Below are 22,934 nucleotides of genomic sequence, written 5' to 3'. Positions count from 1 at the left end.
AAATACTCAGCAATGCTGTCGACTTATGAATTTACACATGGTTTGTCTTAAAGCAGATTAAACACACCACATAGACACATAAACAACATTAAAAGATAGATCTTCACCACAGGGCGACTTTAAAATGAGTTTCGTCAAGCGTGTGTGTGACTGATGGAGTGTGTTTGTTGTGTTTATTTGCAACGCCAAGGTCATGGGTTCGATTCCCAGGGAAAGCAAGAACTGATAAGAATGTAAATGTGTATCTTGAAATGCAATGTAAGTCGCTTTGGGCAAAAGCGTCTGCCAAATGCATAAATGTAAATGTAAGTGTGTTGTCTAGTCAGAATGGTGGAAGCCGTGCCAGAATCCATTCACTTCCCGACGGAGGAGGAGCGAATCCTGGAGCTCTGGGAGCAGAAGAACTGTTTCCAGGAGTGTCTGAAGCAGTCCAAGAACCGGCCCAGGTGAGTCCTGGGTCATCACAGTCATGCTTTGTGTAGTGAATAGGGGAGAGTGGGGTAAGCTGTGCCACTTGAAGTTGTCATTTAGACAGGAAGAAGTAAAGCAGCACTGCTAGGTATTCGGTTGGGTGTCGTTTAGAGTTTAAAGGTTCCCGATTTCGATTCTGCTTATCGATTCCGAATTTCAATTCCAATAAGGTAAAAAAAATGATTATTATAAAACATTTAATTCTAGCTGAATATCATGAACAATAATCAACAGGCTAAAGAACACTTATGCAAAGAACATTTGCCTTTGGTTTGAAAACACCACAGAAAAACAACTAGCCTAGCTAATATACATTTCAAGCATTATTAAAGAAAAGTAAACACCCAGTAATTAATAAAGAACAAATAAAAAATGTGCAATCGCAACAAATAGATACAATCGATACTACTGAAATAAAGTGTTTTTTAAGATTTTCAGATATTTCAGATTTTTTCGTGATATCTCTGCGCCCAAGTAGCAGTGCTTCGCCTGTGCTTCCCCCTAATATAGTCCCAAGTCAATATCTGCATAGGAAATCACCTAGTGTTAATCTGCATCGCTATTTGTACTTGTTGTGAATACGCAGGCCACAAGAAGTAATTAGGTGGGTTTTTTTTATTTTATATCACTTTTACTCAGGACATGCTAGCTGGCAACAAAGGATTCCATTCATTATGCTAAGCTAAGCTAGCGCCGACCCTGTCAAACTAAAACAATGCATGCACTGAGACAAAAATGCATTTGCCCACCTATCTAAATGTAGGAAAGAAGGTGAATAAGCCCTATTTCAAAAAACGGTGGAGTGTTCCTTTAATAAAATTAAAACTTTAATTGTGATCATTAAAATAATTGAATATTAAACATTTAGTGGCCAAGTTTTGCTCATTTATATATATATTATATAGCGATAGTTTATTCTAAGTTTACTCAAGTGGAAGAATGTGACTAATAAACTTAGGCCTACTAGCACTATTTATTATATTTTGAAAAAGAAGTAATTATCTTAATATCAAAACCTTAAATTTCCTCTGGACTCCATGATAAATACATGTCTGACCGTTGGAGCGAACCATAAAAACTAGAAAATCGCATTCATGACGATTTATGGTGATTTTATTTCCGTTAGACCTTTGCCTACATTGACGCTGATGCATTAAAGAGGAGGGGCTCCCCTGTTCCAAGATGGCGGCTCTATTGACGCATTCGTTCCAATGAACCGCCGTAGCCCAGGCGACATCTAGTGTGTATATCTATGGCTTATACCATGGTCATTTGTCAGCATTGACTGGTTAAAGCTGTTAATGATGATGTTTGCAGAGCAATATTTTACTGAAGGTAAAATTACGGTTAGTTTCGACAGTTATGGCTCATTAAACCTAGAATTCTGTGCGCTTTAAATCAGACAGAAATAAAGTTGTGCGGTAAGATTACATTTATTTATTCAATAACCATCATGTACACACACACACACACACTCTCTGCACTTTGATTTGTCTCATCATGAGGCCGAGAGATGTCAGTCAATAAATGGGAAAACAAAGTATCTTGCGTTACTTATTTGAAAACGTAACTCGGATATGTTGTTAGATATAATGCATTGTTTTACGAGTTACTTGAAAAAGTAATCTGATTACGTAACTCAGGTTACTTGTAATGAGTTACTCCCAACACTGGGTGTTCATCAGTTTCTTGACGTTCCCTTCTTCCACATGTCTTTTATACATGTATGTTTATGTGTCGTTGATTTGTTTTTCAGGTTCACCTTCTATGACGGGCCGCCCTTCGCCACGGGTCTGCCTCATTACGGCCACATCCTAGCCGGAACCATCAAGGACATCGTGACCCGGTTTGCCCATCAGAACGGCTTCCACGTGGACCGGCGCTTCGGCTGGGACTGTCACGGCCTGCCTGTGGTGAGAATCACTCAACGTCACTTACACCGTGTCCTAACTACAGGCGCCGCGCTAGGGCTTAACGAGTAATCGCAATAAAACCGCACGCGATTTGGCAAAGGCTGCGATTATCTTATGCGCATCTTGTCAGTGGAGTGCGGCTGATCGGTAGTAAATACTGCCCCATCTGAACCCCAGAGGGCGCTCTCATGCAAACACGCTAAATATGCCCCGCCGCATATTGTACAATAATGAATAACTTTATGTACACATAAGTACAATAATGTGCATCATCCCAGGAAACCCCTATCGCTGTAGCTGAATAAACAGAAGATTGAAACGCTTTGATTAAACATGACTAATAAACACACGACTGCCTTATTCTGTGTAAGAAGCTCACCATCTCACAGAAGGAGGAGCTCAGCTGTCCTTAAGAAGTGAGTTTGGAGTAAATGCATGTTAGTAAATGTTGTCTGTTGTTGGACAAGAGGTTCATAAATGCTTCTCATAACAAGTGGCCATTAATAGTCTTCACTAAGTTTTAATGATTTGTATATTGTTAGAAACTCACTTTGTCTATGTCATTCTGTATTAGTAACCAATATTGTATGTTTTCAAATTTAACTCTTTCCCTGCCAGCGTTTTTTTAAAACTTGTCAGCGCCAGCGTTTTTGAATATGAATACCTGAACATGCAATATATCACAAGAAAGAACAGACCATCTGCTTTTAAACAAACAAACAAACAAACAAAAAAAAAAAAAAAAAAAAACAGTTTTATTCTAGATTTTTGCTAGCTTTTTTTTAATCAACATTTGAATATGGGTATGTTTCATAAAAAAAAAAAGAAACATTTTAAGCAAAAAGCTTAGAAAATCACGAAAATCGGGATTGGATTTAGAACAATGATCAAAACATTAATGGAGTAAATCGAGTTCATCAACACCCCTAATGCTTGCGCAGTCCGGGGTTCAACATTTCATTCAGCAACATTAGGCACTTTTGATTTATGCGATGATTCTATTTTAGAAACGGTTTCTATTTTTCTGCGACGTCGCGCTGGAACGACAAACACAAAGTGTGGCGATGATGATCTCAGGTGCTGTTTATGAGCTTAAATTAATGTTAAAAGCGTGTCATGTGACTCTGAACATCATTTAGTGCTCCAGCTTTGAGGCTGTAAAAGCAACAATGGATAATTCACCTCAGATCTTCAAATTAAACAAATGGAAACAAGGACGTTCAAACTGTGAACAAACAAGTGTATTCTTTGACAAAGATTGGTTTAGTAACTCCGTAGCCTGTGTATTTCATTGTGCAACTGTGAAAAATGCGAGTGACCACTTCACAAAGTCATTTTCAGTTGCAAAGTAATTTTGAACTTAAAAAGCTTCTTCAACTTCTGAAAAAAGTACAGTAATGTAATACCATGGTAATTTATGTACTCCAGTCATGCTAACAAACAAGTGCCATGACCAAAATATCTTGCTTGTTAATAACAGGCCGCAACAATATGGAACTACAGTTTAGCCAGTAGTTAGAAAAATGTATTTATATTTTTCAATAAAATCTTTCTATCCCAGAAAAAAGTAGTTGCATGTTTTATTTGCATTTGTAGCTGTATATTGTGTTTGTGAAGGTTTGTTACATATAGACACTTTAAAGAGCGCTTTCACTTTAACTGTTGTTCAGTGACATCCAGTCTTTTCGAAAGTAACCCACACAATCAGGAGTTTCGAGGCCAGACTCGATAAGATCACAGCGACAAGCTGTTTGTCTCTCTACACCGGTTGCAGACACCGCCTAGACTAGCTTTACAAGTTAGACCTCATTTTTTCCTTAAGACTTAACAACTTTTAAATCAGTTACATAAAAATGTAGATCGGCCTAATTTGATACTGAAAAGTAAGTCTAAATGCTCCTTAACTAACTTCTAGTGGGTAGTCTTAACAAAATGGCTATATTTATGCAGCTGGCCCCAGTGACATGACTATGAGACGCGACAAAATCAATCAACAATCACAGCCAATCAGAAGAGTGTGTGGGCGGAGTCTCTCGGCAGGCGCACTGCACTCACAGCAAAATCAATCAAAAATCACAGCCAATCAGAAGAGCGTGTGGGCAGAGTCTCTCTCCAGGCGCACTGCTCTCACAGCAAAATCAATCAAAATCACAGCCAATCAGAAGAGCGTGTGGGCGGAGTCTCTCTCCAGGCGCACTGCTCTCACAGCAAAATCAATCAAAAATCACAGCCAATCAGAAGAGCGTGTGGGCAGAGTCTCTCTCCAGGCGCACTGCTCTCACAGCAAAATCAATCAAAATCACAGCCAATCAGAAGAGCGTGTGGGCGGAGTCTCTCGACAGGCGCACTGCACTCACAGCAAAATCAATCAAAAATCACAGCCAATCAGAAGAGCGTGTGGGCGGAGTCTCTCGACAGGCGCACTGCTCTCACAGCAAAATCAATCAAAAATCACAGCCAATCAGAAGAGCGTGTGGGCGGAGTCTCGGCAGGCGCACTGCACTCACAGCAAAATCAATCAAAAATCACAGCCAATCAGAAGAGCGTGTGGGCGGAGTCTCTCGACAGGCGCACTGCACTCACAGCAAAATCAATCAAAAATCACAGCCAATCAGAAGAGCGTGTGGGCGGAGTCTCTCTCCAGGCACACTGCACTCACAGCAAAATCAATCAAAAATCACAGCCAATCAGAAGAGCGTGTGGGCGGAGTCTCTCGACAGGCGCACTGCACTCACAGCAAAATCAATCAAAAATCACAGCCAATCAGAAGAGCGTGTGGGCGGAGTCTCTGCACTTTTAATGTGTTTATAATATTGAACTGATACTCACTGATGCTTCACAAGACGTTTTACCAAACCTCATCTGTGTCAGATAGCTTGTAAAGACATTTACATTAGCACAATTCTTCAAAACATCAGTGTTTGTGTGGCATGAATGCGCATGTGCTGAGGATTGGAACAGAGGCACTGATTGATGACAAATGCGTTTTCTTTCTTTGGTTTCTCTCTGTAATTGTTGATGTTTTTCAGGAATATGAGATTGATAAAACGCTGAATATCAGAGGACCTGAGGATGTGGCGAAGATGGGGATCGCGGAGTACAACAAGCAGTGCAGGAGCATCGTCATGAGATATGCTAATGAGTGGGAGGTACGAGCGTCTGTGTGTGTGTGTGTGTGTGTTAGGGGTGGAGCCGAACCCGAATACGGTATTCGGAAGGCACAAATAACATGGTTTTTACAAATACTTATTTCAAACAAATACTTTAAAAAATATTTGTATTCGGGAACAAGAAAACCGTTATATCAAAAAGTTGCGTTTTCTCATGAGACCGCAGTACATGCCCGGATGAGTGAGTGAGAGAGAGAGTGACGTTCAGTTGGGGGAGGGGAAAATATAAAAGAATAAAAGCGGTAACTGACACAGGCTGCTCCACACATCTCCATTCTCCACACAGCAACAGAGCTCGCTCGGCTGAGCGAAAAAAATTAACTGCGTCACATTTTTGATTAATGTTTTTTTGTAGCTTAACTGCGTTCCAAAGGCAATTTATAACTTTCAGTAAGCGGAGTTTGATCGGGATATTATTTCATTACGCTGCAATCGGGTGCTCTGTGTACGTAACGTTAGCTCTGTGTTAGCTTGGCTATTTATAGACTGTTGACAGAGTAACGTTAACGTTTGGTTAAAAAAAGTTGAAAAAATGCTTGTGTAGTGTCGAATTGTATGCACTTGTGGGAGTTATATGCTACGTTTAACTTATGACAGCTAAGGTTTTTTTTTTTTTTTTTTTTTTTTTTGCAGACAGCAATATGTAGACTATAGGCTAGTTAAACTTAGCATTATAGCATAGCTTCCAGTCACTCATTAAATTAGATGAAACTCCCCACATGGATTTGGGCAACCAAATAGAAAAGAGTGTGGCTGCTGCTGAGCCATCTCTTGGTCCTCCACTAGCCAAAAAAACTTGCTCAAGTTCTGTGTGGAAACATTTTACAGTCAGTGCTGCAGATATTACTAAAGTGATATGTAATGTGTGCAAAAGTAAAATCAGCAGAGGCAGAGATATCAAACATCTGTCAACATTTGCTATGCATAATCACATGCACTTAAAGCATCCTCTCCTGGTACTGTCTGCCAATCCCACCACAAGCACAAATCCCCCCACCAGCACCAAATCATCATCACAGCCATGTTCTACCCCTGCAAGTCAGTTTCAATCACATATATTAGCTGCATTTAATGCAAAACAGGCTTATCCACCCAACCACCCCACTGCAAAGCAAATAACAAACACAGTGGGAGAAATGATTTGCCTTGACCTGATGCCCTACTCAGTAGTGGAGAATAAAGGTTTTCATAAGCTTCTCAATGTGGTTGCACCTCGATACCAACTACCATCTCGTTGGCATTTCTCTCGCACAGTTATACCACAACTTTACCAAGATGCGAAAACAAAAGTAAAAGAAGCTCTCTCAAAAATTGAAGGGAAATTTGTGCACTGCACGTCTGACATCTGGACGAGCAAATTTTCCACAAATGCATATCTTTCTCTTACTGGCCACTGGATAGAATGCAAACAGAATCAACAAGGAATAGATGAACATAAACGTGTGACAGCACTTCTCAAGATGGAGGTTCTTAATGAAGATCACACAGCAGCCAACATTCTTTATCACCTCCAGGCCATTGTGAAACAATGGCAAGATGATGTTGGAGCGCAATTTTCTGTTGAGTATTTTGTCACAGATAATGCCACTAACATGGTTAAGGCAATGGCTGATGGTAACTATGTGCACATTAGGTGTATGGCTCACAACTTACACCTAGTGGTAACAGCTGCAATAAAGGAGTGCCGGGGAGTGACCAATGTGATATTGATTGCTCGCAGGATCACTGGGTTTGTACACAGATCAAACAAAGCTGTGAACAAACTTCACAAAATTCAGGAAGAGCTTGGCCTTCCCAAGAACACTTTGGTGCATGATGTGTCAACCAGGTGGAATTCTTCCTTCCACATGCTCCAGCGGCTGTTGGAGCAGAGACGATCACTGACTGCCCTGAGTGCAGAGATGGATCTGGGAGGTGTAATGTTACACCATCAATGGGAACTAGTGCAGGCCACTGTGAAAATACTACAACCATTTGAGGAGGCAACACGCACTGTGTGTGAGGATGTGGCTTCTCTGTCTTCTGTTATCCCTTGTGTGCAGGCTCTCAAGAGTGCATTAACAAACTTAAATGTGCATGCGGATGTACAGGCTCTTCCAGGGGCTCTTAAAATGGTGACCACATTGCAGTCTCAGTTGGCTCAGCGCTTCCAGGCTGTCTTTGATGACTCCTCTGCTCATTACTTTAAAGCTACCTTACTGGATCCCCGATTCAAGAGCTTGCCCATGTCACTACTTAGTACATCAGAGTTTGACAGGCTCAAGGCAGATGTGGCTGCAGAGGTGGATGCAGAACTCCAAGCGGATGATGTTTCTGGGGAACCTGAGGATGCCAGTTCATCCTCAGTTGAGAGTGAGACCAGTGGGCAAAAAAGCCTCTTTTGGGGGGCAATGCACAATCTTGCTAAACCAAAAGCCAAATCTGCCTCATCTGGTGCTATGACCTCCCTCAAGATAGTTGAGAGCTACTTAGCTGAGGACAGCACTGAATCACTGACCTCAGATCCTGCAGTGACCTTCTGGTCAAAAATGATGCAGTCACAGCCAGCTCTGGCTCATGTGGCAATGAAATATCTCACCTGCCCCCCAACAAGTGTCTCCTCTGAAAGGATCTTTAGCACAGCAGGAGATATTGTGTCCCCACATCGCTCCAGACTGCTCCCCTCACATGTGGAGGAGCTTGTTTTCACAAAATACAACATGGAGAAATTTAACTGAGAATATGTTGGCAGAAGATATCTTCTTCCAAGTGAAATATGGTTGTTATGGATAACATAAAAAAAAAATTAAAACATAAAAAAAATAACATAAAACATTAAAAAAATAACATAAAACATAAAAACCTTTGTGTCTGTTTTTTTTTTTTTTTTTTTTGCAGAAAGTTGAAAATAGCAGGGCTGTATCTTTTAGTTTATAAGAGTATTATCTACAATACAACTTTTGTTCTGCCAGATCTCCAAGTCAGGAGTTGATAAAGTTTAGTTCTTGGAATTCTGTGCATTAGAAAGAAGTTATTTCAGAACAAGAACAGTTCTTTGAAGAATTATTTGTTTTTATTTTGTCTGGTTAGCATCCTCCAACAAGGACGGGTGGTGGTGGGGTTCATAATGTTCACAATGGTATTTTATTAGTTGTTGGATTTACCATCGATGAGTTGGCTGTTATGTTATTTTCTTTTCAATGATGTTCCTTGTTATTCATTCTGTCTGTTCAGCGTCCTCTAACAAGGACGGGTGGTGGTGGGGTTCATAATGTTCACAATGGTATTTTATTAGTTGTTGGTTAACCATCGATGAGTTGGCTGTTATTTTCTTTTCAATGACGTTCCTTGTTACATTTTCATTCTGTCGGCTCAGCGTCCTCCAACAAGGACGGGTGGTGGTGGGGTTCATAATGTTCACAATGGTATTTTATTAGTTGTTGGATTTACCATCGATGAGTTGGCTGTTATGTTATTTTCTTTTCAATGATGTTCCTTGTTATTCATTCTGTCTGTTCAGCGTCCTCTAACAAGGACGGGTGGTGGTGGGGTTCATAATGTTCACAATGGTATTTTATTAGTTGTTGGTTAACCATCGATGAGTTGGCTGTTATTTTCTTTTCAATGACGTTCCTTGTTACATTTTCATTCTGTCGGCTCAGCGTCCTCCAACAAGGACGGGTGGTGGTGGGGTTCATAATGTTCACAAATGATATTTATTAGTTGTTGGTTTAACCATGGATGAGGTAATGGCTGTTATTTTCTTTTCAATGACGTTCCTTGTTACATGTTCATTGCTGGATTTATGGAAAAATATCAACCAATATTTCCATATCCATAATTATTATAATAGATTTAATTAAAGAATACTTACACTATAACGTAAATTAGAAGTGTAACGCAAAAAAAACCCCCGCAATTTTTACGCCTATTTTTAATTTTACTCGAATACAAATACAAATACAAATACTTTTTCCCCCTTAACAAATACAAATACAGATACAAATACTGGCTGCTTCGCACACCCCTAGTGTGTGTGTGTGTGTGTGTGTGAATCTTGATCTTTGAATCGACAGACGGGAGTTCTCAGAGTGTCTTTATAACATTAATTTAGTGCAATAAAAAGAGTGTCAGGTTTAATAACAATTGTCAACTACCACAAATCATTATTGTCCCTTATTTAAAAAGTAAACCTTTAAAAAAAGTGTGTGTATACGTATATATATATATATATATATATATATATATATATATATATATATATCTAAAATAAGAGTTTGTGTTTACTTAATATATGTGTGTGTACAGTGTATAATTATTTCGTATGGCAGCATGTATATATTTAAAAAAAAATATACTGAATATATATTTATACATATTTTATATATATTTTATATATAAATAACATATTTTTCTTATATACATACATATACAATCACACATGTAATCACATCCAAAATAGAAGTTTGTGTTTACATAATATATGCGTGTTTACTGTGTATAATTATTTTGTATATATAAATACACACATATGCATGTATATATTTAAGAAAAATATGTTATTTATATATAAAATATATATAATATAAAATATGTATAAATATATATTCAGTATATATATTTTTTAAATATATACATGCTGCCATACGAAATAATTATACACAGTACACACACATATATTATGTAAACACAAACTTTTATTTTGGATGTGAATACATGTGTGATTGTGTGTATGTATATAGGCGTTGATCGAACAGCAGATATGCAACAGAGTTATATAGTTTCAGAAAACAGTTATGACTAGCTAGTTAATTTCTGCAATGAGTTCCTGGTCCCTGAGTGTCTTAATCAGTTGTCATGATGTCAAACTTGACCTTTGATTGACGAGGTCATCCATGAATAACAGCTTCAGAAAACTAGGAATATGCACTACTGTCATGTGCTCTTTTGGGCTCGAGAGCTGCTTGTGACAGGATTGTGATTTTTAAAGTGACCTGTTCCTTCATCATTGTGAGTTCCTCCTAAATGACGTGATTTGTTTTGGGTATGATTATGATTTTCCAGACATCCGTGAGACGAATGGGCCGATGGATTGACTTCAAGAACGACTACAAGACCCTGTACCCCTGGTTCATGGAGACCGTGTGGTAAGATTTAAGATTCCTGCCAGCACTGGCTGTTCCTCATGGGGATGGAAAGTCACTTCAATATTTACAGCCGGTCTGAGATTTTATTGTGAATCCAGAATGTCTGTTTTTTGGCAAACACCAAGGTCTTATGACGATTTAATTGCCTTTTGAGTTCACATCGCTGAGATTTGGATCAATTCAAAGTAGTGTTATTTTCTTATTAGTAAACAGAAATAATAGGTTGCATTAACTTAATAACCTAATAATTTCATAATTGTCTTATTAACAGAAATAATAGGTTGCATTAACTTAAAAACTTAACCTAATAACCTAATAATTGTCTTATTAACAGAAATAATAGGTTGCATTAACTTAAAAACTTAACCTAATAACCTAATAATTGTCTTATTAACAGAAATAATAGGTTGCATTACCTTAAAAACTTAACCTAATAACCTAATAATTGTCTTATTAACAGAAATAATAGGTTGCATTAACTTAATAACCTAATAACTTAATGTTTGTCTTATTATCAGAAATAATAGGTTGCATTAACTTAATAACTTAACCTTATAACTTAATAATTATCTTATTGAAACCTTCCTGTTTCGAATGCGCATGCGTCGCGTCTGGGCGCGTTGTTGTCTTTGGAGCTCCATCGATTGATTTGTAGTTCTTGGTTTCTCTTTGGGCTCACTTGCAGCGAGCATTTTCTACTTTTCCTCACCTCATGGTTGTGGCGCGGATTGTTGAGCAGACGCGTCTCAAGCCTTGTGATCCAACGCTGGATACTCTTATAGGTTACGTCCGTGGATCACGGCTGAACGCGTCTTCTCCGCACTCATTTAAGTTACAAACAAACATTTTTCACCTATCGTGCGTCTACTCTACACCCGTACCACTGAAAAGACGGATTATATCCAAGACTTAAGCCATAAATTAGTATTAATATTGATAGCACCACTGGTAGCGTCGTTGCTAACTTAACTTACTGTCCATCTGTTAAAATGGCGAATATATCAAATGTAAGTAGTCTACCTTTTGGTGCAGGTGAGGACACATTTGAGCTGCACGCGGTACAGTCTGAGCTGGAAGCTGTTGAGAAACAGATCCACGACCTTTTAGTAAGAAAAGCCGAGCTGATAGACCGGCGTTTGGCTCTTGAAACATCACGTGCCGAGGCACACAAATCAGAGATTAATGTTACTAACCCGCTGACTCCGACCTCGTCTACTCCGTGCGTTCCTCAACATCGGTCCCGAACGTCGAGGTCGCGATCAGCCATGGTCTCGTTCACTCCGGCTCCAACATGCCATCACGAAGCCTGGATTTTTCCGCAGCGGAAGTCGCGAGTCAGGTCTAGACCAAGACCCTCTCCGACCCTCCCGGTTTTCGAGATATCCACACAAAACCGCTTCTCCCCTCTTCGCGAAACAGAACGCGATGCTGTGATCATCGGCGATTCCATCGTTCGACACGTACACGTTACGTTAAATAAAAGTAAGGTGCATAGTCACTGCTTTCCTGGTGCTCGTGTTTCTGAAATCGCTGCTCACGTTCCCGAGATTCTGAACGAGCGCGTCGGAACCGTTGTCCTGCACGCGGGAGGGGCCGACATCAGACTGCGCCAGACGGAAGTTTTGAAGAAAGACTTCAGGAATCTGATCGATACGGTACGCAGCACATCGCCTGATATAACGATTATTGTGTCAGGACCGCTTCCCACGTATCGACTAGGTCATGAAAAGTTTAGTAGATTATTTGCGCTTAATGAATGGTTAATGTCATGGTGCAATGAGCAGAAACTTCTCTTTGTAAATAATTGGAATCTGTTTTGGGAGCGTCCTAGGCTTTACCGTGCTGATGGCTTACACCCAAGCAGATTCGGATCGGATCTTCTGTCAGATAACATCTCCAAAATGTTAAATACCTTTTGACTAGTAAACAAAAGTCCAAATCATAGTCTCTGCTGCACCAAATTAACTGATATAAATAGTGTAGAACATTGCATAGAAACTGTGTCTATTCCTCGTTTAGTGCGATCAAATCATAAATCTACTGCAGGATCTAGAAAAAATCTAATTGTTATTAAACCAGAAAATGTTGCTATTGGTAATCAAAAACAATTTCTAAAGCTAGGTCTTCTAAACATTAGATCACTCACACCTAAGGCAGTTATTGTAAATGAAATAGTCACAGATAATAGCTTCGATGTACTTTGCCTTACTGAAACCTGGCTTAAACCAAATGATTATTTCGGTCTAAATGAGTCTACTCCATCAGGATACTCCTATAAGCACGAGCCCCGTCTGAATGGTCGTGGCGGCGGTGTTGCAACAATCTATAGAGATTTTCTCAATGTTACTCAGAAAACGGGTTATAAGTTTATTTCATTTGAAGTACTTGTACTAAATGTTACGCTCTTAGATGTTCGAAAAACATCCCTATTATCTCTAGCCTTGGCTACCGTATATAGACCGCCTGGGCCTTACGCTGATTTCCTAAAAGAGTTTGCAGATTTTCTCTCAGACCTATTAGTTAACTTCGATAAAGCATTAATTGTTGGAGACTTTAATATCCATGTAGATAATCAAAATGATGCGTTAGGGGCTGCGTTTACAGATTTATTAAACTCCTTTGGGGTCAAGCAAAACATTACCGGACCGACTCATCGATTTAATCATACACTCGATTTAATTATATCACATGGAACCGATCCAACCGATATAGATATCATTCCGCAAAGTGATGATGTAACTGACCATTACATGGTAACTTGCATATTACGTACCCCGGTAATATATCATGCTGCGCCGCGTTATCGATTAGGCAGAACAATCCTTCCATCCACCATAGATAATTTTTCAAACAGCTTATCGGATCTGTGTCAGCTGCTGCTCAGTGAACCCAAACAAACAGATGAACTTGAGGAATTAACTAGCACTATGAGCACCATTCTCTCTGGAAAATTGGATATTGTTGCACCTATGAGACTAAAAAAGGTCAGAGAGAAAATTAAAGCACCATGGTACAACAATACTACTCGTGTTCTAAAGAGAGAAACCCGTAATTTAGAGCGTAAATGGAAACAAACTAATTTAGAGGTCTTTAGAATCGCTTGGAAAGACAGTACGTCACGCTATAAAAAGGCCCTAAAAGCGGCCAGGGCTGAGCATCTTCGCAAACTAATAGAAAATAACCAAAACAATCCTAGGTTCTTATTTAACACCGTGGCTAGACTAACAAATAAACAAGCGTCACCTGAAAAAAATATTCCGTTACAGTTTAGTAGTAATGATTTCATGAATTTTTTCACTGAGAAAATAGAAAACATCAGAACCACAATTGTAAACGTTCAATCCTCAATCGCGCCTTATAATTCAGCCTCAATTATCACGCCGCAAGAACAATTACAGTGCTTCACAACTATAGAACAAAAAGAGTTAAATAAACTTTTTACTTCATCTAAAACAACAACATGTTTATTAGATCCCATACCAACTAAACTATTGAAAGAAGTGTTACCTGTAGTGGAAGAGCCTCTCCTCAATATTATTAACTCGTCTTTATCTTTAGGTCATGTTCCAAGAACATTTAAATTGGCAGTTATAAAACCTCTCATTAAGAAACCACAATTAGATCCGAATAATCTAGTAAATTATAGACCCATTTCAAATCTACCTTTTATGTCTAAAATACTAGAAAAAGTTGTGTCCGCTCAACTGGGCTCTTTCTTACAAGAAAATGACACCTATGAAAAGTTTCAGTCTGGATTCAGGCCGCATCATAGCACTGAAACTGCGCTCGTTAAAATCACAAATGATTTACTTTTAGCTTCTGACCAAGGCTGTATCTCAATATTAGTTTTACTTGATCTTAGTGCTGCGTTCGATACTATAGATCATACAATACTCTTAGATCGACTACAAAATTATACTGGTGTTCAAGGACAAGCATTAAGCTGGTTTAGATCGTATTTATCTGACCGCTACCATTTTGTTTATTTAAATGGAGAAAAATCGATCATAACTCCAGTAAACTATGGAGTGCCGCAAGGATCTGTGTTAGGCCCTCTATTATTCTCAATATATATGCTGCCACATGGAAATATTATAAGGAAACATGGAATTAGTTTCCATTGTTATGCTGATGACACTCAAATCTATATTTCATCACGGCCAGATGAAAACGCTAAATTATCCAAATTGACAGAGTGTGTTAAAGATATAAAAGATTGGATGACGCATAATTTTCTTTTATTAAATCCAGACAAGACAGAGGTACTACTTATCGGTTCAAAAAACCACCCACAAAACCTCTCACAATACAACTTTAACATAGTAGGATGTCCTGTTACTTCATCCTCTACAGTAAAAGACCTGGGTGTTATATTAGACTGCAACCTGTCTTTTGAAAATCATATTTCATATGTTACAAGAACAGCCTTTTTCCACCTTAGAAACATTGCTAAGCTACGTAATATGCTATCAGTTTCTGACGCAGAAAAGTTAGTTCATGCATTCATGACCTCGAGACTAGATTACTGTAATGCGTTATTAGCCGGTTGTCCTGCATCCTCAATAAACAAGCTACAGTTAGTCCAAAATGCCGCCGCTAGAGTTCTAACTAGATCAAGAAAATATGATCATATAACACCGATTTTATCATCCCTACATTGGTTACCTATAAAGTCCCGTATTAATTACAAGGTATTGCTACTGACTTATAAAGCCCTAAACGGCTTAGCTCCAGTCTATTTAACGGATCTTCTATCGCCCTATAATCCATCACGCTCTTTAAGGTCACTAAATTCGAGGCTTTTGGTCATACCTAGGATATCCAGATCCACCAAAGGAGGGAAAGCATTTTCACATTTAGCACCAAAACTCTGGAATAGTCTTCCGGATACTGTTCGTTGCTCAGACTCGCTCTCCCAGTTTAAAACTAGATTAAAGACGCATCTCTTCAGCCAGGCATTCAGATAATATTCTTAATCTTAGTTCAAACTACAATCCGACCTCTAGTTCATAAACGCCAGAGGAGAACTGGCCCCCGACTGAGCCCGGGTTCTCCCAAGGTTTTTTTTTTTCTCCATTAGGTCACCTGATGGAGTTTTTCGGTTCCTTGCCACTGTTGCCTTTGGCTTGCTCAGTTGGGGATATTTGGGGATATTTAATTTAATTAATCAATCAACGATACTATTGATCAGCATTACCGAACGTAGACGTTCCACTAGAAACAAACATTGATGTATTGTTCTAATTTATTACTGTGAAGCTGCTTTGATACAACCTGTGTTGTGAAAAGCGCTATATAAATAAACTTGACTTGACTTGACTTGACTTATTAACAGAAATAATAGGTTGCATTAGCTTAACAACTTATACAAATAACTTAATAATTGTCTTATTAACAGAAATAATAGGTTGCATAAACTTTAACTTTATTTCTTATTAGTAAACAGAAATAATAGGTTGCATTAACTTAAAAACTTAACCTAATAACCTAATAATTGTCTTATTAACAGAAATAATAGGTTGCATTAACTTAATAACATAACTTAATAACCTAATAATTGTCTTATTAACAGAAATAATAGGTTGCATTAACTTAATAACCTAACCTAATAACTTAATTATTGTCTTATTAACAGAAATAATAGGTTGCATTAACTTAATAACCTAACCTAATAACTTAATTATTGTCTTATTAACAGAAATAATAGGTTGCATTAAAGGGACAATAAGTAACTTTTTAGGTATTTTATTATCTAAAATCAATATTTTTATTCATAAATATGTCCTCAATGGTATTCAAATACCTCTGCCAATGATCTGACTTATCCTCGTAAACGAAGAATTTATTATCTTTATATACATGGGACGGGTTAGGTCCACGGAGGCTTCCATGTAGTTCCGCCATCTTGAAAAACTATAATAGCAGAGAGGGACAAAAAGTACTAGGCCAACGCGTTTCTACAACGCGTTTCCGTTCAGAGCCAGCGTCACGTGACTGAAGCCAGCAGAAGCGGAGGAGCAGAGCAGTGAGAGGCGCTTGTCACTGCCCCGGCAAGTTTAAAAGGCTGCACTGCACGGTTAAGTCACAGGATAACGAGTCCTCTTTGTCGAAAAAAGTCCACAATAAGACCGTAAAAGGAAACGTGATCGGAGATTACAAAAACAAGGGTTATTATAATGTCGGGATAGCTAATACAGGAGAAAGCTTTCAAAAGAGACGCTGAAGTTTCCTGCTTTCTTCTCGACAGGTAAGTCAATGTTAAGGTCTAATTACAGGCTTTTTTTTATTTTTTTTTATTAGCCTATATAGACCAGCGTTTCCCAGCGGGGTGACGCGGCACCCTGGGGTGCTTCTGGCGAGAGCAGGGGTGCTGTGTAAAAAAAACATTTTTTACCATCAATCTCGGATCGTCGGAAGTCTCTAATAACAACAAATAATGCGCACAAATTTATAATAAAAATGCAAATCATAAGTTTTCGGCGTTGAATTGCGGAGGTTGCGTTTGCGTGTGATTTTATTCCCGTGCCTTATTCCCAGTGCGTCCACATAAAGCTGCCTATTTTTCATTGATGCGCTTACAGTCAAATACACACGAAAACATTGTCACAACGTCCGTCTTGCCGCGCATTCACATAAACACATCGGTTATGTCCGGGCTGCTGTCAATGCAATGCGTGCGATTAATGTTTTTCAGTTTAACACGTTAAAAATATTTAACGCAATTAAAGCAGCATTGTTTTTTCTGTCATCCTTTGGCTAGCGTTACATTATATAATCACGTTCTTCTTCATGCAAATGCTTCTAACCATGCAAGCAAGAAAATACAAAAGAGAATGCGCTGTCTGTGATGCTGACACGACGCGCGCCAGACTCGACTTCTCTTTCGCGCTTTCGCTTTGAGTATCCTCATCAGAGCAGTCTTAAATTAGTTAAATAAAGTCTTAAATGAACGTTAAGAGTTGTGAGAAAACGGGACGCGTGTGGGATCCACATGTGACAGTGCAGCAGTGACATCAGAATCAAATAACACTTCATTCATAAAAATATGCCATTAAACAATTATTTGAAATATACTGTCTTTATGATGTTTCTACATTAATTTGGAGATTTACTGATTTACTAAATTATTAGGCTACATAAAATATAGTAAAAACAAGCTATCTTGTGCAATTATAACAAAATTATCCCAATAATTATCACATTATCCCAATAATTATCCCATACACTGAGTGAGCAAACATTTAGGTGAGATTTGCAATGGTAATTGAGCAATGTTTATATATGAATAAAAAGCCTTAATTTAATATGTCATTATGTAAAGTGATCTCTTCAGAAAAAAGTAATGATTTCCTAGATTTTAAATGGATGGACAAAAAAAAAAAGAAAATAATAGATAAAAATATCTATATGACAGTAGGCCTATAAGTTCTTCCCTGTGGTATTGAAAATTGATACATTTATTTATTTATTTATTTCTTTATTTATTGCTCAAGTCATACATAAATGTTTCATTCATTCATTCATTCATGCATTCGTAACATGCATGAACGAAGAAAAAAAAAGGAACAGCAAGAAGAAAATCTTATGGTACCTGTCATTTATTTGTGCACATAAAAAAAATAAATAAATAAATAAATAAACACCAGCACATTTCAAGGTATAGTATCAAAGTAGTATCTCTACTATTGAGTAAAGTAGAGAAGGCCCTATAAACAAGGTTGTAAGTTTTGTTTGTTCAAAACTGTAACATTCGTTTGTTCGTTGTGTCAAGTTGTAGTTTGTTTGAAATAAACCAGTTCACCCGAAGGGAAAACTCCATGAAGTGCTATTAGAGGACATCCTGTCATAGCTTTTTGGTACATAATGGCTACCGTAGATGCAACACACATTTGAAAATGCGAGGCGCTAGAGAGCACTATTCATTTGATTGCAAAATACAATTTCACCGCTAGATGGGAGAAAATCCCACTTACTGTCCCTTTAACTTAATAACCTAACCTAATAACTTAATTATTGTCTTATTAACAGAAATAATAGGTTGCATTAACTTAAACTAACTGTATTTCTTATTAGTAAACAGAAGTAATAGGTTGCATTAACTTAAAAACTTAACCTAATAACTTAACCAAATAACTTAATAATTGTCTTATTAACAGAAATAATAGGTTGCATTAACTTAAAAACTTAACCTAATAACCTAATAATTGTCTTATTAACAGAAATAATAGGCTGCATTAACTTAAAAACGTAAACTAATAAATTAATAACATAGCCTAATAACTTAATAATTGTCTCATTAACAGAAATAATAGGTTGCATAAACTTAAACTTTATTTCTTATTAGTAAACAGAAATAGTAGGTTGCATTAACTTAATAACATAACCTAATAACCTAATAATTGTCTTATTAACAGAAATAATAGGTTGCATTAACTTAATAACCTAACCTAATAACTTAATTATTGCCTTATTAACAGAAAAAATAGGTTGCATTAACTTAAAAACTTAACCTAATAACTTAACCAAATAACTTAATAATTGTCTTATTAACAGAAATAATAGGTTGCATTAACTTATTTTTGCTATTTTCCAAGTCCATCATTTGAAAAGGTAAAATGCAAGACAGAAAACCATTTAAACCAACAGATGATTTTTGAACACTTTTATTGTATTTTTAGAGGACACTTGATCTATAAATAATATAGTGATGCACGATATATCGGCCACCATATCGCTATCGGGCCAATATAAGTTAATGTTAAATGTTATCGTTGTCGGCCCAATAAAAAAATCTGTCCGATTAATTTAGATTGATAAATAATGTATTATTTCCTTCAGCTGAGACGCTTCAGATGCGCACTGTTCAACATGATGGTCCTGAACTGCTTGAAATATGAATGAAATCACTTCAAAAAAGGAAAATACAGTAAAGTGCAACACAAGTGTGTCATATTGGCTACATAAAATGATAATGAGAACATTATAATTGTGTGTTTGGGACATTGATTTAAATGATGAGACTTGTTTTGTAATAAGGCTCTCAAAAAATTATATATAAAATTAGATTTAGATTTATCGGCCAATATATCGGTTATCGGCTTTCAAATATAAAGAATTATCGGTTATCGGTATCGGCCTAAAATTTCATCCCTAAAATAAGATAAGCCAACTTTCAGTTTTCAGCGTTTACATTGATTAGATATAATGGCAGCTGGACACACGTGACGTGACGCGAGGGTTGTTGTGTTGTGTTTCAGGTGGGTGTTTAAGCAGCTGTTCGACACGGGTCTGGTGTATCGTGGGGTGAAGGTCATGCCGTTCTCCACCGCCTGCAACACACCGCTCTCCAACTTCGAGGCCAATCAGAATTACAAGGTCAAGATGATGCTGAGCTCACTGATGTTCTCCAAGTCATCACTGGATCTTTGATGAACAGAAAGTTCAAAAGAACAGCATTTATCTGTAATAGAAAGCCTTTGTAACATTATTCACTACCGTTCAAGAGTTTGGGGGGGGGGGGGGGGTAAAATAAATCAATACTTTTATTCAGCAAGGATGAATTATATTGATCAAAAGTGGCAGTAAAGACATTTATAATGTTATAAAAGATTATATTTCAAATAAACGAAATAGAACTTACTATTCATCAAAGAATCCTGAAAAAAAAAAGTGTATATATCTGTTTTCAACATTGATAATAATAATTATAAATGTTTCTTGAGCATCAAATCATCATATCAGAATGATTTCTGAAGGATCATGTGACACTGAAGACTGGAGTAATGATGCTGAAAAGTAGGGCTGCACAATATATCGAAATTATCGAAGTATCTCAAATGTATTTAACGCAACTATCGTATGTATTTTATCGTTCATGGGTCATGAACAAAAGACAAAGAGAAAATCACTCTCTGCTCTCGGCTGAATAACTTTTGTAGCTTTAAAAAGAATCAGTATATATTTAATTCATACATTAAAAACTAAGCAGTGTTTATTTTTACATCTGATTATTCAGCTTCTGTTGTTGAATAACCCTAATGTAGGATAACCTGAACCCCACTGATGTTAAAATAACACTTTTTATATATAGTAAAACTCTGATGTTCACTGTCAGAAGCTGTAGGGATGTTTTCTTGTCACAAAAAGAATGTGAAACATTAATAATAATAATTGTAAATATATTTTTAAGATAATTTAAATTTATTTTACACATTTAAAGCATTATCGTATCGAATATCGCATTATTGCATTTTTCTTCAATATCGTGCAGCCCTGCTGAAAGTGTGTGAAGCTCTCTGTTGTTCTCCATGTCCTCACTCGTCTGTGGTGTTCATCTGTGTAAAGGGCTTGATTTGCTCCTCAGGATGTGCAGGATCCGTCTGTGATCGTGTCCTTCCCTCTCGTGGAGGACGAGACCGTGAGTTTCATCGCGTGGACCACCACACCCTGGACCCTTCCCAGCAACCTGGCCCTCTGCGTCAACCCCGACCTCAGCTACGTCAAGGTCAAAGGTGCGCTTCATCTGCAGTTATGTGGAAGCAAAAATTAAGTTATATACATTAACAACTGGATAGCCATTAGACTACAAGCACTGCCGTTCAGACGTTTGGGATCGGTAAGATTTTTAATGTTTTTATTAGTGCTGTCAAACGATTAAAATATTTAATCGCGATTAATCGCATTAATGTCATAGTTAACTCCCAATTAATCGCACATTTTTATCTATTCTAAACGTCCCTTGATTTCTTTTTGTCACATTATTTTTTTTCTCATTTTAATGCTCTTATCAACATGGAAAAGTGGATCGGCTTGCTTTGTGCAGATGCTTTTTTATTGAAAACAACATTGGCTTATACTGTAGTGTTCAGTTTCACACTAACATTCTCACTCGGAGCAAATAATCGCATCAGAGAGTACTTGGCCATCCAGTGGTGTTTCAGACTGGACGCGCTGCGATGATCGCTCAGTTCACAACGACGAAACACACAGATCTTGGTCTTGTCAAGGGAACCATTTGGCAACTTTTTAAAAGTAAACTTTCCATTCAGAATCTTGGCATCCATTTCGGCGTCTCGCGCTCATCATTCATCCACTCAAAACGTAACGTTAGCCTACGACTCTTCGGCCGGCTCGCGAGCCCAAACAAGTGTGTGTGGCGTGCCTGTCGTTTTGTGTCCGGTCTAGCTAGATCCGGTGTGGTGTTGTAGTTTTTCTAACGTTACTTGTTGTTGCAACAGCATGTGAAAAAAACTACAAAGTTTGCTAGGCCAAAAAGAACGTTAATCTCGCGATAAAAAAATGTACGCGGTTAAAATGGGTTTGCGTTAACGCCGTTAATAACGCGTTTAACTGACAGCACTAGTTTTAATGTGTCTTAAGCTCACCAAGGCTGCATTTATTTGATTAAAAGTACAAAAAAGTCCAGTCATATTGTTAAATATTATGAATATTTTTAAGATAAAGATTTCCATTATCTATTATTTCTATTTATTCCTGTGATCGAAGCTGAATGTTCAGCATCATTACTCCAGTCTTCAGTGTCACATGATCCTTCAGAAATCACTCTAATATGAGGATCTGATGCTTAAGAAACATTTATGATTATTATCAATGTTGAAAATTAAGAATTAAGTGTTTAGACCGGAGGGTAGCAAATCGCACCGTATATACATTTGGGGTGTAACGGAACACAGAAGTCTTGAATGAAGCACTTTTAGCTCTAGATAAAAATATAGATATAGCTCTGAAAGATCATTAGCATAAACAACCCTGAGTGGCGAGTGTGTGTGAACCGCTCCGTTGTTCTGATGCGCTGCTCACTTTAATCTGTCCTCAAGTCAAGTTTTATTTATTATAGAGCGCAATGTTTCTCTTGGCCTAATTGTGTAGTAAATCACCTGACGAGTGTGTGTGACTGGGTCCTTAAAAAGACTTAAGTTCAGTTTGATCAAATATAAGGCCATGAGTAGTCTTTAATATATTAAATGGTATTAGAATAGTCTTAATTATAATTTCAAGAGGTCTTACATTCAGGGACAGAATAACAGGACTATAGATATGGCTCACTGTGTGCTTCCGAGCTCAAAGCAGGTCATTAACAAGAGCCACCGAATGACGAATGCGGAAAGGTTGCGCTCAGTGTGCAAGGCCCTTAAAGCCTGACCCAGTTGGTGCTGTGGTTCCTGCAGTGACTGACAGGGGGCGCCGTGAGCCTGTGGAGTCACCAGCTCTTCCTCTGCTGCAGGAGAGAGACG

The 22,934-nt window shown here is 37.8% G+C and overlaps 1 protein-coding gene across 2 annotated transcripts in view; it reads left to right on the top strand.

Annotated features, from left to right (window-relative positions):
* The window catches only part of iars1 (isoleucyl-tRNA synthetase 1), a 126,727-nt gene that overhangs the window by 1,903 nt on the left and 101,890 nt on the right, over positions 1-22,934 (top strand). The window contains exons 2-7 of one of the 2 annotated variants that reach the window (XM_081358082.1): positions 323-446; positions 2,228-2,384; positions 5,414-5,533; positions 10,598-10,680; positions 19,938-20,055; positions 21,044-21,191. In XM_081358082.1, coding sequence (XP_081214208.1) covers positions 328-446; positions 2,228-2,384; positions 5,414-5,533; positions 10,598-10,680; positions 19,938-20,055; positions 21,044-21,191 — 745 coding nt within the window. In that variant the 5' untranslated portion in view covers positions 323-327. The remainder of the gene's footprint in view (positions 1-322; positions 447-2,227; positions 2,385-5,413; positions 5,534-10,597; positions 10,681-19,937; positions 20,056-21,043; positions 21,192-22,934) is intronic. The other variant, XM_081358083.1, reaches the window with a different exon arrangement.

The sequence above is a fragment of the Scardinius erythrophthalmus genome, assembly GCF_964197995.2.
Source record: "Scardinius erythrophthalmus genome assembly, chromosome: 25".
Taxonomy (NCBI): domain Eukaryota; kingdom Metazoa; phylum Chordata; class Actinopteri; order Cypriniformes; family Leuciscidae; genus Scardinius; species Scardinius erythrophthalmus.
This window is presented reverse-complemented; position numbering and strand designations above follow the sequence as displayed.